Below are 16,931 nucleotides of genomic sequence, written 5' to 3'. Positions count from 1 at the left end.
TCAATTTCCCAAACGACGATACTGAAAATCAGCTTATTTCTCTACTAACAAACAAGAGTTATCTTTTAATGAACAACTTGCTGATTATATTTTTACTTTATATAAACAAAGAAATACCTAGTTATATTTATTATTAGCTACTATTATTATACTGTAATACTTATCTTTATTGAAGAAAATTTTAACTTATTTTTGTATCACACTTTTATTGCCACAAATGTGATGTAAATCCTATATTACAAGCAAGCAATAAAAATATTATTATTATTATCTCATATATTTGTGTTTGTTAAATTGTCTGTTTTTCCTAAATGTAACGTATTATTTGATGTATGTTTTGGTTGTTTGTTTGTTTTGTTTGGTTGGTCTAGTTTATTCATCCTAGCTCCTGTGGACTGGGCTCTTGCTTGGGCCACAGTCTACCGTGGATAGAGGGACGGCTCACGGCCTGATGTGGAGCCCAGCATGAGCCTGACATCATGCTGTACTTCAGAAAAGTGCGCCCTCAATTAACAGTAAACTGGTAAATGGCCCATTCGGGCCGTCGCTGTTAAAGTAATCGCAATCACAGCTTGTCATAGTAGATCTCGGACAGATATCCTCACATGGTAACACTACTATTAGTAGCTGGCAGTACGCACAAAATCATGAGCCCAACAAGAGATTGAATAGATGATCGTAAGTATAATGATCTTCGTATGTGGGATGAAGATCAAATCATAAACTTACTAGTACTAATTCAACCTAACCAAGTGTACTTTTCTTAGCTTCACTTGCCGACTGCCGTCTAACTTGTGTGGACAACGCCTGGCCGTGCCCAGTGTTTAGATCTTAGCGAATAGTACTCAAACGAAAAAATAGAAATGAAATAAGAGACATATCTGATATTGGGAATTCAGGCAAGGTATTCGCGAAATTGTAACCATGTCGTGTTCTCAGTACGATTCGTCGTGTCACACTGATTGATTTATACAGAGTTCCTACCCGTAGCAACACGAGACACGATGGCGCGGCGCTAGCGCCTGCTCGAAGAGAATAGTACCCAAGGGCCAATGTGATATGTCCGAACTTTTCTTATTGGCCACTATCTACCACTTGCCCTACCCACAATGCAAATGTAATGTAGCTGTAAACAGAAGTCTGTGTGTCTACGTCTCTTCAGTAATCTTCGAAGGGCGCACGGAAGGATTTGGACCATAAGTAAACGATCGATATCTCATGTAAGACGTTGCACCTTAAGAAGCAGTGAAAGGACATGTTGACCTTAAGATACATGATTGGTTGGTACTGTCATCGACATGACATACGACTATTATTCGATCGATCGTCGTGAACATGAAAATGCAGCACGTACACACGCAAGTTATTTATGGGGATTACTGCCACTGGATACTTTCTTGACATTGCAGCCAAAATCGTATCAAAATTACGATAGTGTTGAAACTCGAACGTCAATTATACAACATATCAACACAGCATAAATTGTATGAAGTATATGGTTCACTCCAACGGCTGATTAATGACAGTTCCGTCACCGATTTGACTGTGCTCAGTACGATTCGTCGTGCCATATCAGCATATCCCTGTTCATTTGAAGTTGAACGTACATTGTTGGAATGTTTAGCACTGTAGTCTGTACACAATATAGTCGTTGAATGTGACTTGTTAGTCTTCGTTACAACTAAAGTTTCTTCCCTGCACTCGGCCTTCCAAATACAAACGATTTAAGAGGTCTCTTGCATCCAAATATATTTTCGCCCTGTTGTCACGTTTATGTTCCAAATTTTCAAGGTATGCTATTGACTTGACACAAAGGGTGGGATGATATATGCCATATTAACACTATTGATGGTACTGAAGTCTGGCGTAAGCTACTAAAAGTCTGTCAGGCTTCAACCTGTTAGTGCTGCTGGCGCAATGCCAAAGATGTGAAAAGAAGGGATGACACACAGGTGTGTTCAGTTGAAATTGACTATTTTTCGGAAGTTTACTCACCATGATGAATACAGCTCCTGGAATGGTTAAATTTGATCCTCTCCCAACATTACAAGAAGATGAAGAACTTGTCACATTATCAGATATACTACAACTTCGCAATTCATGCCTCTCTGAAGCTGAAGTTTGGGCCGTGTGTAAAGAGACCTGCCTAGCTCTATGTTCAATTCAACAGACTTCCATGGAATTATTTAGCACACTATGTGTATCACCAGAAACACTTGCATTTAGTTCTGCTGGTAATGTCTGTTTCATTGATTCTACTGATGGTGAGTCTGCTCATTAATAATTTCATGTCTTTCTCAATAGATAGTCATACATGCCATTGATCATTGTGCAGGCATGTGTGTGTGTGTGTGGGTGTGTGTGTATAAATTCAAGTAAAAGTAATAATACATCCTGCAATCTGAAACTTAAGTAACAGATACTTTACTTTTACTTTGTACTTGAAGTAGTTTATGTTATTATCTATAACACTGTGCTTTAGCATCAAGCACTGTAATTTTCCATGACATCTATATTCTTATATATATATATATATATATATATATATATATATATATATATATATATATATATATATATATATATATATATATATATATATATATATATATACAATAAATATGAGAACACATCAAGTATGTTTGGTACCTATTACTCGAGTTTCACGCATACACGCGATCGTCAGATAGGTAGATTTTATTGTGTGAAATTTGCTTCAGGTGCTTACATATAAGTGTCAGGTTGGGTCAAACCATTTGGTGTTGTGGGTTGGATTGAAATTTGACAAGTAAAATTTGTTTTCGTGTCGGCACTTGGAGACCAACTCCGAACGCTTGTTTAAAAGGCTAGATTTATCTGCATTGATTATGAATAGCTTCTCTGTAAGGCAAAGGTTGCATTTCTTTGACACATTTGAGTAACTGCTTGCTTTTGATAGGATTGACCATGATATATTAAATGGTTTGTCCTGAGATTTCAAGTGACAGACATATTTTGATAATTCTGTGCTGTTGGCGTACGCCTTACTTTGGAAAGATTGGACATGATTTGCATAGCGTGTTTAAATGTGTTGTCAGTTAGACCGATGTAATGTTTTGCCTCATTGGCATCACTTGTAACAGTAGCTTTATAGATTATAGATGTAGACTGGCAAGCTCCCTGGAGTTTGCAATCGGTCTTGATGCGGCATTTACATACGTCAATGAGTTTTTTATCATTGCGCTAGGTGACCCGTTTGTTATGTGATTTTATAATACTGTCCATGTTCTGCATGCAACTGTAGCTTAATTTGAGTGTATTTCTGTTAAGAACTTTATGTAATTTACAATCCTTTGGGAAATGTATATATATATATATATATACACACACACACACACACACATACAAGCAAACTGTATCATTAACAAGGGCTGATGTGCAAGTTCTGTTGTCAACTTGTCACCAATTTTTACCATATATATATATATGTGTGTGTGTGTGTGTGTGTGTGTGTGTGTGTGTGTGTGTGTATGTTTATGTATACCACGGTACACACAACACACTTGGGGAGTGCGGTAAAGCAAAAATTACAAAGTTCAAAATTTTTGCTTGTCTAGTGATGACTAATGAGCAAAAACACACAACCACATCTGGTCATCTCTATATTGTTAATTTTTGGGGGCTTGGAACAGTGACCTGATTTGAACCTCTGTCCATCAAATTCGGTTTGGATGCTCTACCAGCTGAGTTAATAGATCAGTTCAAGTGAACAGGTGTGCGCTGTTCTATAGGCCATTATTCTTCCCCAAAAGAGACGTCAGATTTTTACACTGGTTATCATCCCAAAGTTTTTGTTTGAAGGAACCAAAACAAGATGTTGTCTATAGGTTAAAAACAGCATAAAATTACTAGGCAGTTCCATAATGCTATTGCAGGACATCCTCTTGCATTTGGAAAATTAAATACACTGCCAAAAGACGTGTAACATCAGGCTTGAAATAACTTGTGAAGTGGTCAGTGTTGTTTGTGGAGCCAAGATATGTGACTATTGTTGTGAGTTCATCGATGATCCTCACTTTAATAATGCGGTGTTTTCAATTTGGTTCGAACTCACAACATACGCCGGCAATTACAGTACCTAGCAACAGACAGAACCACTAAGCCGAATCCCCACTCTCAAACACTTGTCTACAGAAAAGTCCTGTTGATAGTGGTGTCAGGTTTGGTCATTACCATCTTGTACCATTACCAAGAACCTACCATGATCGTTAAGAGTTTTTATATGTTAAATGTTTCTCACTTAAACTGCATATACTTCCTTCTATCCAAAAGTTGTGTAACATCACATGGTTGAGCTTACAGCAAGAGCGTATTTATACACTCTTAAACAAAACATCGATAAATTTCTACTCCATCTCCATGAAAAGCATGTTCCTCAAGATTCAAAGCTCAACAATATGATGAAATGACTGGCGAAAATAGTACTGTTCATTGTGAGGTAATGGTACCCAAGCAAGACTTGTAGCTATGACTGTAATAGTAATGTTATAGAGTTGCTGGAATTGTAAGGATTTCATTGGTTAACCCTTAAAGTGCCGCGTCGGTTTATAAACCGACACGGCATTCTCGCTCTCAGCGCCGCGTCGGTATATAAACCGACAGTGGTTGCACGTTCTATGCTTATGCCTAACTTAGCTATGCATTGCCGAACTCAGCCAGAAGGAGGGTATTCCTGACCCTTTGAACCCAGTTTAGTACCATATAAGGACTAAAATAATGACATCATGCAGCCTAACGATCGAAAATTCCAGTAATTTATGCGAACTTTCTTCAAAAGAGGTCAGCGGTTTTCATGAATATTTAATCAGGTCTGCAGTTTCACCCGTACGCGGATACGGCCATAGTGCATTGAACCATGTCGGTAGTACTACCTCCATGATTGAACGAAACACGTACGTACGTTTTGAAAGCTTTACCATGCCGTAGACACGGAAGACAACTATATTATGCCAAGCTACTGCCCTCTGGGTGATAGAAATGATAGATTTTACAGGTTTTTTTGAGAATATTTTACGGAAAAATGACGCGATTTGGTGACCAAATCGATGGCGATAGTGAACTTCGAACGTATCGGCGGCCAAGATGGCGGCACTGTGTGATGCCTAACTCTCTACATGGAACCCGAGGTTAAGGTTTTCGAAGTCCAAAACATGCAAGATTGAGAAATTTGTAAGGATTTGGTTAAATTGAAGTGTATTTTGTGAATTTTCAAGCGTTTGACTGCCAAAAAGCCCCTTTAAACTGTTGATATTTGACCTCCGGCCGTCCTGAAGCGAGACGGCCATGACAGTCGACCCGGTTTGTAAATGAAATGTAGTTGTTCCGAACTGTTGACATTGCGAGACATTTCCTACGTGTAACGCATTTTTTTAACTGAAATAAACCGGACATGAAACTTTTTTCTCGATACTTAGTGGTTTCTTTCCATTTTGTGGCGGATTTTGTGGCGTGCTTGTCAAAATCCGTGATCAAACTTGGCGAACGGATTGACTAGTATTGTATGGTAGCACGAGTCTGTGACTAGAGTTACACACGCGTACGTGAATTAAACTAATGTAAGTTGGGTCAAACACCAAAATTAATCGATAAAATGGTTAGTGAAATGTGTTTTTGTCTTCAACTCTTCATTATAATTATACCGGCGGTTCAAACTGTACAGAGTCAGTTGAATATGCCCTATAGTTGTGTGCATGTGTTGCACAATAGTTACCCCCTCCATGTACAATATGGAAACTTGTTGTCTCTGTGTATGCAAATTAATTGTTTGTGTTTACAGGCAAACAAGACTATAATTGATTTCTTCTAACTTTGAAGACAGATTTTAAATAACACTAATAACAAGAAATCGTATGATAGATAGTAAACTGATGACAAAGTGGATATGTACACTGAATTTTTCTCTGGGAAATCATTTCCACTAGAAGAAATAAAAATATATAAACAAGCAAACAAATACAAACAAACAAACAAACAAATACAATAGACAAGTAAACGACAATGCTTGGGCAATACAATCATGCCGATGCTCCATACACAGTAGTTGTCAATCTACATCTAGTGTACTGCATGTAAAATATTATTTGTATTTTTGTAGAGATGCATTTGCACAGGAAGCATTTGTATTATTTTGAAAGACACTAATTGTTTGTTTTTTGTTTATTATTTACGTATGATGTTACATGATGCTGAAATCGTGTACCTGAATTCGTGTCTTTCCATAACATGAAAATTTTATTCAAGTTGGAAGGCCGATGATGAATTTTTTACATTTTTAGAAACTTTTTATCATTTTCAGTGAATTTTGAACAAAAAACGAGCATTTTAGCCCAATTTTACACCTTCAGTGTGTAAATTGAAACTTATCATTATTATAGAGAGCTTCTTCATATCCTGAGCTTTGGAAATAATAATGGGTTGTTAGGGTTTCTCGTCACAGAAAATGAACTGCACCGGTCTGAAAAAAGCATAACATGTTGAGAAGTTGGGTTCAAAAAGTCCTTGGCCTGGCAGTTGCATTGCATAGAAAGTCTATGGCACTTTAAGGGTTAATTATCTACAAGAATCACAGCTCAAATCATGTTTACAACTCGTATTTTACACAGCTGTGAATAGTCAGCATAAGGATGGAGGGCTAATGTTTGAGGTACATTTAAGGTCAACCTTGGGCCATGCCGCATCAATGCCACACCAGATGCACCCCTCATAGTGGACGGAGCACCACTTGACTTCGTCGAGGAGTTTACTTACCTGGGTAGCCTTGTAGCCAAAGACAACGCAGCACAGAAAGGCATCCTGCAGGCAAGACTTGGGAAGGCCCGGGGCGCTTTTGCAGCACTCCAACCAGTTTTAAGATCCAACCAGTACAGCATCAGGCTGAAGGTTAGACTTTACAACACCATGGTCAAGCCAGTGCTACTGTACGGGGCAGAGTGCTGGCGAGTCTCAAAAAGCGATATGAACAAGATCAATGCCTTCCACAATGGGTGCCTGCGACGGATCTGCCGCATCTTCTGGCCAAATAAGATCTCAAACAAGGAACTCTACGAAAGGACAAAGACTGAGAGCCTGGTAATTGAAATCCAGCGCCGCCGGCTTAGATGGCTTGGTCACGTCCTCAGAATGTCTCAAGATCGCGTGCCAAAGACTGCCTTAAGATGGACTCCACCTGGGAAGAGGAGGCAGGGTCGGCCTAAAACCAACTGGCGCCGCACGGTGATGGCTGAGCTGAAGGAGATGGGTCTGACCTGGGGCGAGGCACAACATGCAGCCAAGGATAGAGAAAAGTGGAGGCAACTCGTCATCGCCTTATGTCCCACCCGGGACGAAGAGGACTGAATGAATTGGGCCATGCCAGTCATTGTACTGCAGGAACCAACCTCCCTCCCAACATTAAATTGGTAGAGTATTACAGCACCAATCTGTTTCACTGATTCAAGTTCAAAAATTAAAATGCAAACTGAATATTTTGTATTTTGTTTGGTCAAATGCTACCTTTATTTGCAATTCTAATTGCTGCTTTGGTGTGTGGTATTATAATGTCGGTACCTTAAGTGAAGATTGTAATTACAAGTGATGACAGAAGCAAACCTTCTGTAAATGGCATTCAGTCAATCATAGTAAGATGTCAACAGATGCGGCGGTCTCACAAGTTAATTCGTGCCAAAACTAGCTATATCACAGCCTGAATTAATCACTTTACTATAGTGTATGTATGCAAAACAGTGTATACTCAGAGCGCATCGCTCACCACTGGAAATGGTAGCCACCTATCCACTCAATGATACCCTAAGTTATTGTAGCAGTAGTTCAACATAGCTGTGTGGTAATAAAGTTTGAAGGAATAGAGTTGCCTGCCATCTCTGTCTCCATCACTTGAACTCAAAAGTTCCTGCTTTACAAACAATCCACACCGCATGTGTTACCAGGAAAACATCAGTGTGAAAAACTACGTATGCATCTCCCTAATGATGACATAGTTTAGATAAGTTTTTTTTTCCATCAGTCCATCATCCAATGGGTGTAAGCCCAATTACAGGATGAGGTGTACACATAACCCACTTCCCCAATGGAGCACTGAGGAGTAAAGTGCTTGCTCAGGGGCACAACACAGTGCTAGAGTCTTGAACTCACCGTCCTCCAACAGTGAGCCCTTACTCTGGACCTACCAGGTCTCGAACTCACTATCCTCTGAGAGTGAGTCCGTTACCGTAACACCACTGGTCCACAGTACCTCCAACGTGCAAATTTCATTTTAGCTTGGGTCATCTCTGGTCATACGAGTCTGCTTTCCATTCACTGCCCAGTGTAGAAGTGTATTGATTTATTGTGGAAAGAAAAACACATCATGGTCGAAAGAAATACTAGTTGACAAGATTTTAAATAGTTAATAGGGGTTGTGTACATGTAGGTATTATTTTAATTAGTGGACGCATAGACCCCAATTTCCTTAGAGTCCATTGTGGACGTGACCCTACTACAGCTGCCATTTTCAGTCCACAGAAAATCAGCAACAGTTGCCACTTTAGTCCACGTAAAATCAGCAATATTTTTTCCACTTTTAGTCCATGTAAAATCAGAAACAATTGCCACTTTTAGCCTGCGTAAGATCAGCTACACATTTGCCACTTTTAGTCTGGATAAAATCAGCAATATTTGCTAATTGTCAAAGTAGGCATATTTTCAGTATTTGGAATGCTACCCTATGATATTTAAACATAGGGCCAAAGTCCCTGATGCTACTATAGACATGGATACAAAATTAAGTATTTCCTGACTGTATGAAATTATCTCACTTAGGTCATCCTAGGGACATGTAAACCAAATATTAAAGCTGTCTGACCAGCGGTTTTGAAAGAACAAGCAACTCAACAGTTGACAGAGCTCTGCTGTGTTATGTAGAGAATAACCTTTTGTGACACATGTATTGATGAAGAAGGTGGATATCTTTGATTAACATTGTAAGTGAGTTCTGTTGAATAAGTTGAGACTGTAATACTCAGAGAAAGCACACTGAAGAGACAAATGTTTGAAACTTAAGAAGTTCAAGGTCATCAAAAGCATTATAAGGAATCATGTAACTTTTACTTTCATTGCACTGTTTACACAGATTGCATAATTGCTATATATAGCACATGAGGAATCTTACAGCCAAGCTTTACCATAAAAACCCTATCACTTTGACCACTCTTTTAATTGACCACTCTATTTTTTCCTCAAAAAGTAATCTTATTTTATCCTTACCAAGTCAACCATAATGAAAATTAGAACTTTCTCTATCTCTATTTATTTGACCACCCTATCATGACAAACTATTATGAGCAATTACTTTTAGATAACATACAGGGCACAATAAATGACGGTTCAGAATATGTCAAAGTTGGGATTCAGGAAAGTTGCCTTTACATGTTTTAATCCTCCAAGATGGTAAGCATTTCACTATGAACTGTCAAAAAAAGTTGAACTTTCTGATAATTCTACACTAAAATTAGTTTGGCTTTGATGATTTCCTAATTAATTCAATTATTTAAAATCTTCTTAATTATTTTTTTCTGGGTGAATTGATAGGGTTTATACAGTACAAGAATTACATACAATGTAAGTCAAATTTTGACCAAAAATGACAAAAAATTCCTTAAAAATACACATTTGCATATTTCATCACAATTTGAACAAATCTAAGTTGGGTTACCCCTAGGGACCTGTATACCAAATAACAAAGCTGTCTGACCAGCGATTATGAAGAAGAAGATTTTTTACCAAAAACGCCTTTTTTGGCATTAATTTGCCTATTTTCAACAATATCAAAAAATTAAAAAAACTAGCTTCTCAAAATCACATTTTTAATCTACACAACAAATATCAAATCAGTAAGTACTGTGGTTCTCAAGATATTTGAGTGGACGGACGCCTCACAAACGGACATACATACATACATACATACATACATACATACAGACTGATGACGGACGCCAGACGGATACCCATCCCAATAGCTTCTATAGACTATAGTCTATAGTAGCTAAAAATTAAAGGTACATGTAGCTTTTAGGTAAAAAGATGCAAAATTTGATCCATTACATCATGGACTAGATATTATACCATAGAGTGTTTAAATCACATATTCAAAATGAATTTTTTCATAGGATACACTGTATTTAAGTCTGAGTTTGTACCAGATTTCGCTTAGAGAAGGTACCACCATTAACCTCAGACATTGTGTCCGCCTGTGTGTATATAATAATATCATGGACAACAACTACAAGATAAATTTTGTAGTACACAGAACAAAGTCAAGTTAATTTTATGGTTTATAGGCTGAATGCTGTGGTCCTATGTCAATTATTCTCCATAAAAGTTTATGCATTTGATCTGCTTGGCTGATGGAATTGGAAGTTTACTGGTGCAAGTTGAACATCGGTGATTTTATACTGGTATCTTAGGTCGTTGAAGGATGCAAATTCACTTGAGTTCTAAGTTAGGTCAATAATTTGACTATCTTTGTAATTTACTATCACAAATTGTGATAAGTTTTGGTAGACATTTTACTAGGGATAATCTCAATGTGGTATGTTTGAATTTATTGATGAAATTTGCAGTTGTGTATTTTTTGGGGCAATTTTTGCCCTTTTCAGTCAAAATTTTGTCAAAAAAATATTCATCCGATAGTTTTTGGTTGACATGATCTGAGGGATAATCTGAATGTGACATAATTTTGCCAATTTTGGTCAGTCTGTCATAAAGTTAGCTATCAAAGATTTCCACAACAGACCTTATGTGGCGCTGTTCATGTCATTCGAAACAATGAATGAAAAAACAATGTCCCCTAAAATAACTGACATAGGTCACTGGGACGCACTAAAATCAGGGCTGTAATGTCACTGTAATCCGGCTTCCACAGACATACTACATCTTTTAGCTACCAAATTACTCACTTAGTAGCCCATGAAAGTTGTTGCTTCTTTTTAGGACAATCAAAACATGTTAAATTTAGTCTATTTTTTCATCCAGTTGCTCTGTTACAGCCGGCAATTCATGCTATGAACAAGCCAATGTGCATCCACTAGGCCCTGGGACAGAAATCAAATGCCGGGCCACATACTTCCCACACATTTTACATGTTAAAATATGACAAGATGATAACCAGACAATAATTTTGGAAGTGGAAGCCTTGATCATTTAAAAAGAACAACCTACTTTTCACCAGGCAATATGGATGCTGAAACATTAAATCAAAGTTCACCAACTTGAAAATGAATACCAGCTAGTAGCATGGGCATCAAACGGAATTGACTGCACATGTATTTTATGTGCTTGAAGCTCATGAGTGACTTCACCTAAAAATATCTGCAACCCAAAAATTTTGTTAAAACTCTATAGAGTACATTCCTGTCTTTCATGGGATGTACTTTTTAATCTCCACAGACACCGTCCGGGGGGACTTAAAGGTTTGGTCATGTCCGTGTGTGTGTCCGTGCGTGTGTGCGTCTGTGCGTCCGTCCGTTCACGCAGATATCTCAGACATGCCCTGGTCAATTTCTTTCAAACTTTGCACAAGGATAGTACCCTACCCCATACAGATGCACGTCGATTTGTTTCACAATGCAATCAAATTCGGCCGTGTTAGAGGACTTTTTAGTTTACACCTCCATAGACTCCCATGTATAAGTCAGTTCTCCATAGACTCCCATGTATAAGGCAAAGAAAAATAAAAATTTAGTTTCTCATCGTATTCATATTGCAAAAGGGATGCAGTGACACAGTTTTTAGTCCCCACAGATGAAGTCCAGGGGGCTTATAGGTTGCGTCATGTCCGTCTGTTCGTCCATCCGTTCGTCCATCAGTTCACGCAGATATCTCAGATATTTTGACATGTCGTGTGACCTCAGTGACCTTTGACCTCAAATATACATATTTGTCCATAACTCAGTAACCACAAGTGCTACACCCTTCATATATGGTATGATGGGACACCTTATGACGCCACCTATTGTACCTCATTAATTATGGGCATATCTAATTTTGAGCGAGCCAATAGAGCTAGAGGTCTGATTTTTGGTATATAGGGATAACTTAGCAATACAATTTTTTTGACAAAATGTCACGTGACCTCGGTGACCTTTGACCTCAAATATACATATTTGTCCATAACTCAGTAACCACAAGTGCTACAGCCTTCATGTATGGTATGATGGGACACCTTATGACGCCACATATTGTACCTCATCAATTATGCACATATCTAATTTGAGCGAGCCAATAGAGCTAGAAGTCCGATGTTTGGTACACTCAGTGTGACAGTTTTCGGACAGGGTAGTGAATTTCGCCCAAAGTCATTTCGTAAATGACCAGCAATACGAAATCTTATTACCATACCTTTCAAAACTTTAGTGCGGTTATCCTCAAACTCAGTTGACACGACGGGAGTGGTATTTCGAGGTCAAAGTTGCCAAAGTTTTGACCCTATGTTGAAGGCGTAATAATCGGACAGCAATCCCAGAAATCGGACGTCGTGTTTGGAATGTGATTAGGAGCTAAGTATTGATAATTTGAAACTTAAAACCACCGATTTTTAATTTCGATGTGTTTTGAAAACTGTATATAAGAATATTTCATGATAATTAGTTATGTTTAATCCATGGACGACTCAACTATATTTCGACGTGTATAGCGCTTAGATATTGGACACGGGCTGTCTCTGTGTGTGTTGCTTTCGGCACCTCGTATCATACGGTGTGGCTAACTTCGCTAAGTTTGTTCAGTGAGTATTAATTTAAGTATTGTTTCCATTGCATATTTTGTTGTATTAGTATAGCACAGGCATTATTTAATAAAAATAGCGAGGATATTTCATCATATATGGAATTATTTACCTGTCACGTTTTTACGCGGTAAGTCACTTACTACGTTTACACATGCTAAATATTGTCTGTCCGAAAACTTGTACACTTCTTACGTTCATTAAATGTACTTTTTTTTCACGAAACAACTGTGCAGTTTTTGTTAAAACTACATGCAATCGTAGCGAACAATGGAAAGAATATTTTCAAAATCATTATTCTCCCCACATTCAAAATTCAATGCTAAATCAGGACTTTAGTCAAAATTTCAGTTACTTTGACCTGACGGCAGTATGTTGACATTATCACTGACGCGGTATCAGACGACAATTGTGACCGCCACTCGTAGCGAACTCAATAGCTTCTACAAAAAAACTATCGAAAACGGGACAACAGTGTCACCTGACTTAATATGAGGTCACATGACCTGTAAAACGCTATCGATACGGAGCGAAGTGAGTGTAACTAACAGCATGTCATTAAATGTCCGAAAACTGAGGTCGTCCGAAAACTGTCACACTGAGTGTATATAGGGATAACTTAGCAATACAATTTTTTTGACAAACTGTCACATGACCTCATTGACCTTTGACCTCAAATATACATATTTGTCCATAACTCAGTAACCACAAGTGCTACACCCTTCATGTATGGTATGATGGGACACCTTATGACGCCACCTATTGTACCTCATTAATTATGTGCATATCTAATTTTGAGCGAGCCAATAGAGCTAGAGGTCTGATTTTTGGTATGTAGGGATAACTTAGCAATACAATTTTTTTTGACAAAATGTCACCTGACCTCGGTGACCTTTGACCTCAAATATACATATTTGTCCATAACTCAGTAACCACAAGTGCTACACCCTTCATGTATGGTATGATGGGAGACCTTATGACGCTACATATTGTACCTCATTAATTATGTGCATATCTAATTTTGAGCGAGCCAATAGAGCTAGAGGTCTGATTTTTGGTTTATAGGGATAACTTTAATAGCAATACAATTTTTTGACAAAATGTCACATGACCTTGGTGGCCTTTGACCTCAAATATACATATTTGTCCAAAACTCAGTAACCACAAGTGCTACAATCTTCATGTTTGGTATGATTGGACACCTTATGACACCATTAATTATGCACATATCTAATTCTGAGCAAGCCAATAGAGCTGGATGTCTGATTTTTGGTATACCGGTATAGGGATAACTATAGGAGAGAAATTTTTTGACCAAATGTCATGTGACCTCGATGACCTTTAACTAAAATATATGTTTATGTCAATAAATAAGTAACCACAAGTGCTATGTCCTTTGTATTTAGTAGGATGGGAGACCTTATGACAACACACGCTTTACTTCATTAATTTATGTACACATCTAATTCTGGGCAAGCGAATAGAGCTAGAGATCTGATTTTTTCGCATATAGGGATTAATTAGCAAAATAATTTTTTTTTTCAAAATGTCATGTGACCTCGATGACCTTTGACCTTGATTATACATATATATGCATATCTCAGTAACCACAAGTTCTATACCCTCCAATTTTGATAGGATATTAGACCTTAAGATGTCACATCTTGTACCTCATTTATAATGCGCATATGTATTTCTTGGCTGGCCAATACTGCTAGAGGTCTGATCTTTTTTCCCAATTTAGAACCATAACTTAGACATGCCTCATGTGTTTCAAATTGGGAACAACGACATAGACCTATGTGCCCATAGATCTCAACATATACACTCCAGTGATACTTCTTAATGACCACATTTTCCTGCCCCATCAAGACTAATACTCCTATTACAAGTGGGGACTATGTCATTGTATATGACTAGTTGAGTTAATGGTTGTACCACAGTATTCGATATATCTAATTCTGTATTTTTTCCATTTTATATTCTGAATAAATACATTAAACATATTTCACTTCATTAGTATTTTCACTTCATGCACTTTATCCCTTTCACACATGTTCAAATATCTGACCAGAGAACAAACACTAAATAGTCCAGGATGGGAGCTACAGTGTCATTGACGCTATTTTTCTGGTTGTACTGTGCAGAAATTGTCATAAAATCAATGCATAATTTTCCTGCACTGAACAGATAGAAATAACACTTATTGTTGATCTTTGGTATGTACCAATTCTGATCAAATTTGAGCGACACCGTATAATTGCGGTATTTTTTGAAAATGGCAGGAGAGCTAAAATTCACTTTCCTGAAACTATCCAGGCGAGTGGTAGACGAGTGACTTAGCAGCTCCCCTGAAAATAGTCTACCGAGTGAAAAAAAAAATTGTGTCATCTCTTGTGATTTGAATATAGCACTCCTGACATCAGTAGAGTGACTGAACAGGTCCCCTGAACAGTATGGAGAGTGCATGAATAAAATTTATTACGAAAACAATGTGCACTAGCTGTCTTTCTTATTGTTATGTAATAGAGAAGGGAGAAAATACCAGTTATGTATTTTGATAGATGGAACAGGATAAACAGTGTTCTCCCACCTAAATATATATAGCATATTGGCTAATTTTCAACATTTTTCGAACAATAAATATGCAGAAATGTAGCCTCTGTTGCATTCATGGACAAATACCGTATATGAAGTTGTAGTTTTTAAAAGGACATGTAAGTTTGTCATGATTTTTTTTCATACAAGTCTTTTAAAAATACTATATGGTATGCACATTAGATATATTGGCATTAAGACAAAAACCTACCAAGACAACAGTGCTATCATCAAACATGTTTGGTTTTGAACATGGAGGTATTTTTTTACCCCCATAGTTTGAACTACGCCGAGTACGCGCACACGTACGTTTGCGGCCCGCTGAAGCATCCTGCATGCTCGTTGGTCTTCAACCAAAGTTAAATTGGCTTATTATTACTGTGATTTATCGAAGTGATCACAAGTTTACATTTCACAAAACAAAACGAATTTACCATAACAGCCGGCCATGTTGAGGTACATTATCTGCAGTGTGTACACTCGAAGGCGACGAGGGCCAAGGGCTGCCAATTGTTTCAATAGGTACCATTTTATGACAGTCACACAGAGCTCCTATGGTGTACGCCAAAATGTCGCAAAAATTTACGTCTTTCAAAGTTTTACGGTAGAATGAACTCAGGATTGTTTCACGATCTTTTTTTCAGAAGTATCGGGTATCTGTCCAACTTTTCAGAGTCAATTTAATTATTTTAAGCTTTCAAAGGACCAAGAGATCTAGCAGTCGCTCAGGCTAAACTGTTTAATCAGAGATTATGCATTTGTTTCCACGAGTTGTGACGTGTACGGTGTAGTGCCATTCATCATGTCGTAGACATTTTCTTCTTGTTCGATCTCGATAGCGTAAGCAATATGATCCTTGTTTGTCACGCATATTTTTCCTATGAAATCTTGCTGCGGCAGGATAACAGTTTGTGTTTTGAACACTTGGAAAGAGTATAGCAGTCAAAATATGGAGTTGGTTTGAAAATGTGAGAATGAAGGGCTGTACTTTGTACATTTGTGTACATGTAAATTCCGAACCATAGTGTCACTGTTCTCTCAATAATATATGCAAAAATAAATATTTGTCCCCATTTTTAGATTACGCTTTTGAAATTTGCGCATGCAAAATCGACTAAACAAATCTTAGTAGGCGACTGCTAGTGTAACAATGAATACTAAATAGTATATTCATGACTCAAGAGTACAAGCTGCAAAAACGGCCATTGATAAAATTTGTCCGCATTTTAAGCTGCGTGTCCGATGTCGCGAGCGTACAGCTACATTGGATATTTAGTAACAAACCTGTAACCGTGAACAGCGCTATTGAAGTATTAGGACACCGCTGATACACTATCACTAGACGAGTACTATTGTAATACTATATCACATTGTTGCACCTAAATCAATCCATTCCATCGCTAGAATCTGCTTGCTGAGAATTACAACGTAATTCATACTGAAGTGAAGTGAACTGAATATTGAAAGCATAATTTTATTCGCTACACTGTGCTTCGCATGTCGATCACAGGAGATTAGAGTATGTTACATTTTGGTC

General features: G+C 37.8%; 1 protein-coding gene across 2 annotated transcripts in view; it reads left to right on the top strand.

Moving 5' to 3' along the window:
- The first annotated feature begins 537 nt into the window (after positions 1–537).
- The window catches only part of LOC139120869 (kinase non-catalytic C-lobe domain-containing protein 1-like), a 133,423-nt gene continuing 117,029 nt past the window's right edge, over positions 538–16,931 (top strand). Inside the window, exon 1 of one of the 2 annotated variants that reach the window (XM_070685491.1) lies at positions 538–678. Coding sequence is in view for 1 of the 2 variants with exons in the window: in XM_070685490.1 (XP_070541591.1) it covers positions 1,997–2,264 (268 nt within the window). In the remaining variant the exon portion in view is untranslated. Of the gene's footprint in view, positions 679–1,106; positions 2,265–16,931 lie in introns of those variants that run through there. The other variant, XM_070685490.1, reaches the window with a different exon arrangement.

Source organism: Ptychodera flava, chromosome 20, assembly GCF_041260155.1.
Source record: "Ptychodera flava strain L36383 chromosome 20, AS_Pfla_20210202, whole genome shotgun sequence".
Lineage (NCBI taxonomy): Eukaryota > Metazoa > Hemichordata > Enteropneusta > Ptychoderidae > Ptychodera > Ptychodera flava.
The sequence above is the reverse complement of the archived record's forward strand: the minus strand, read 5'-3'. Positions and strand labels throughout refer to the sequence as shown.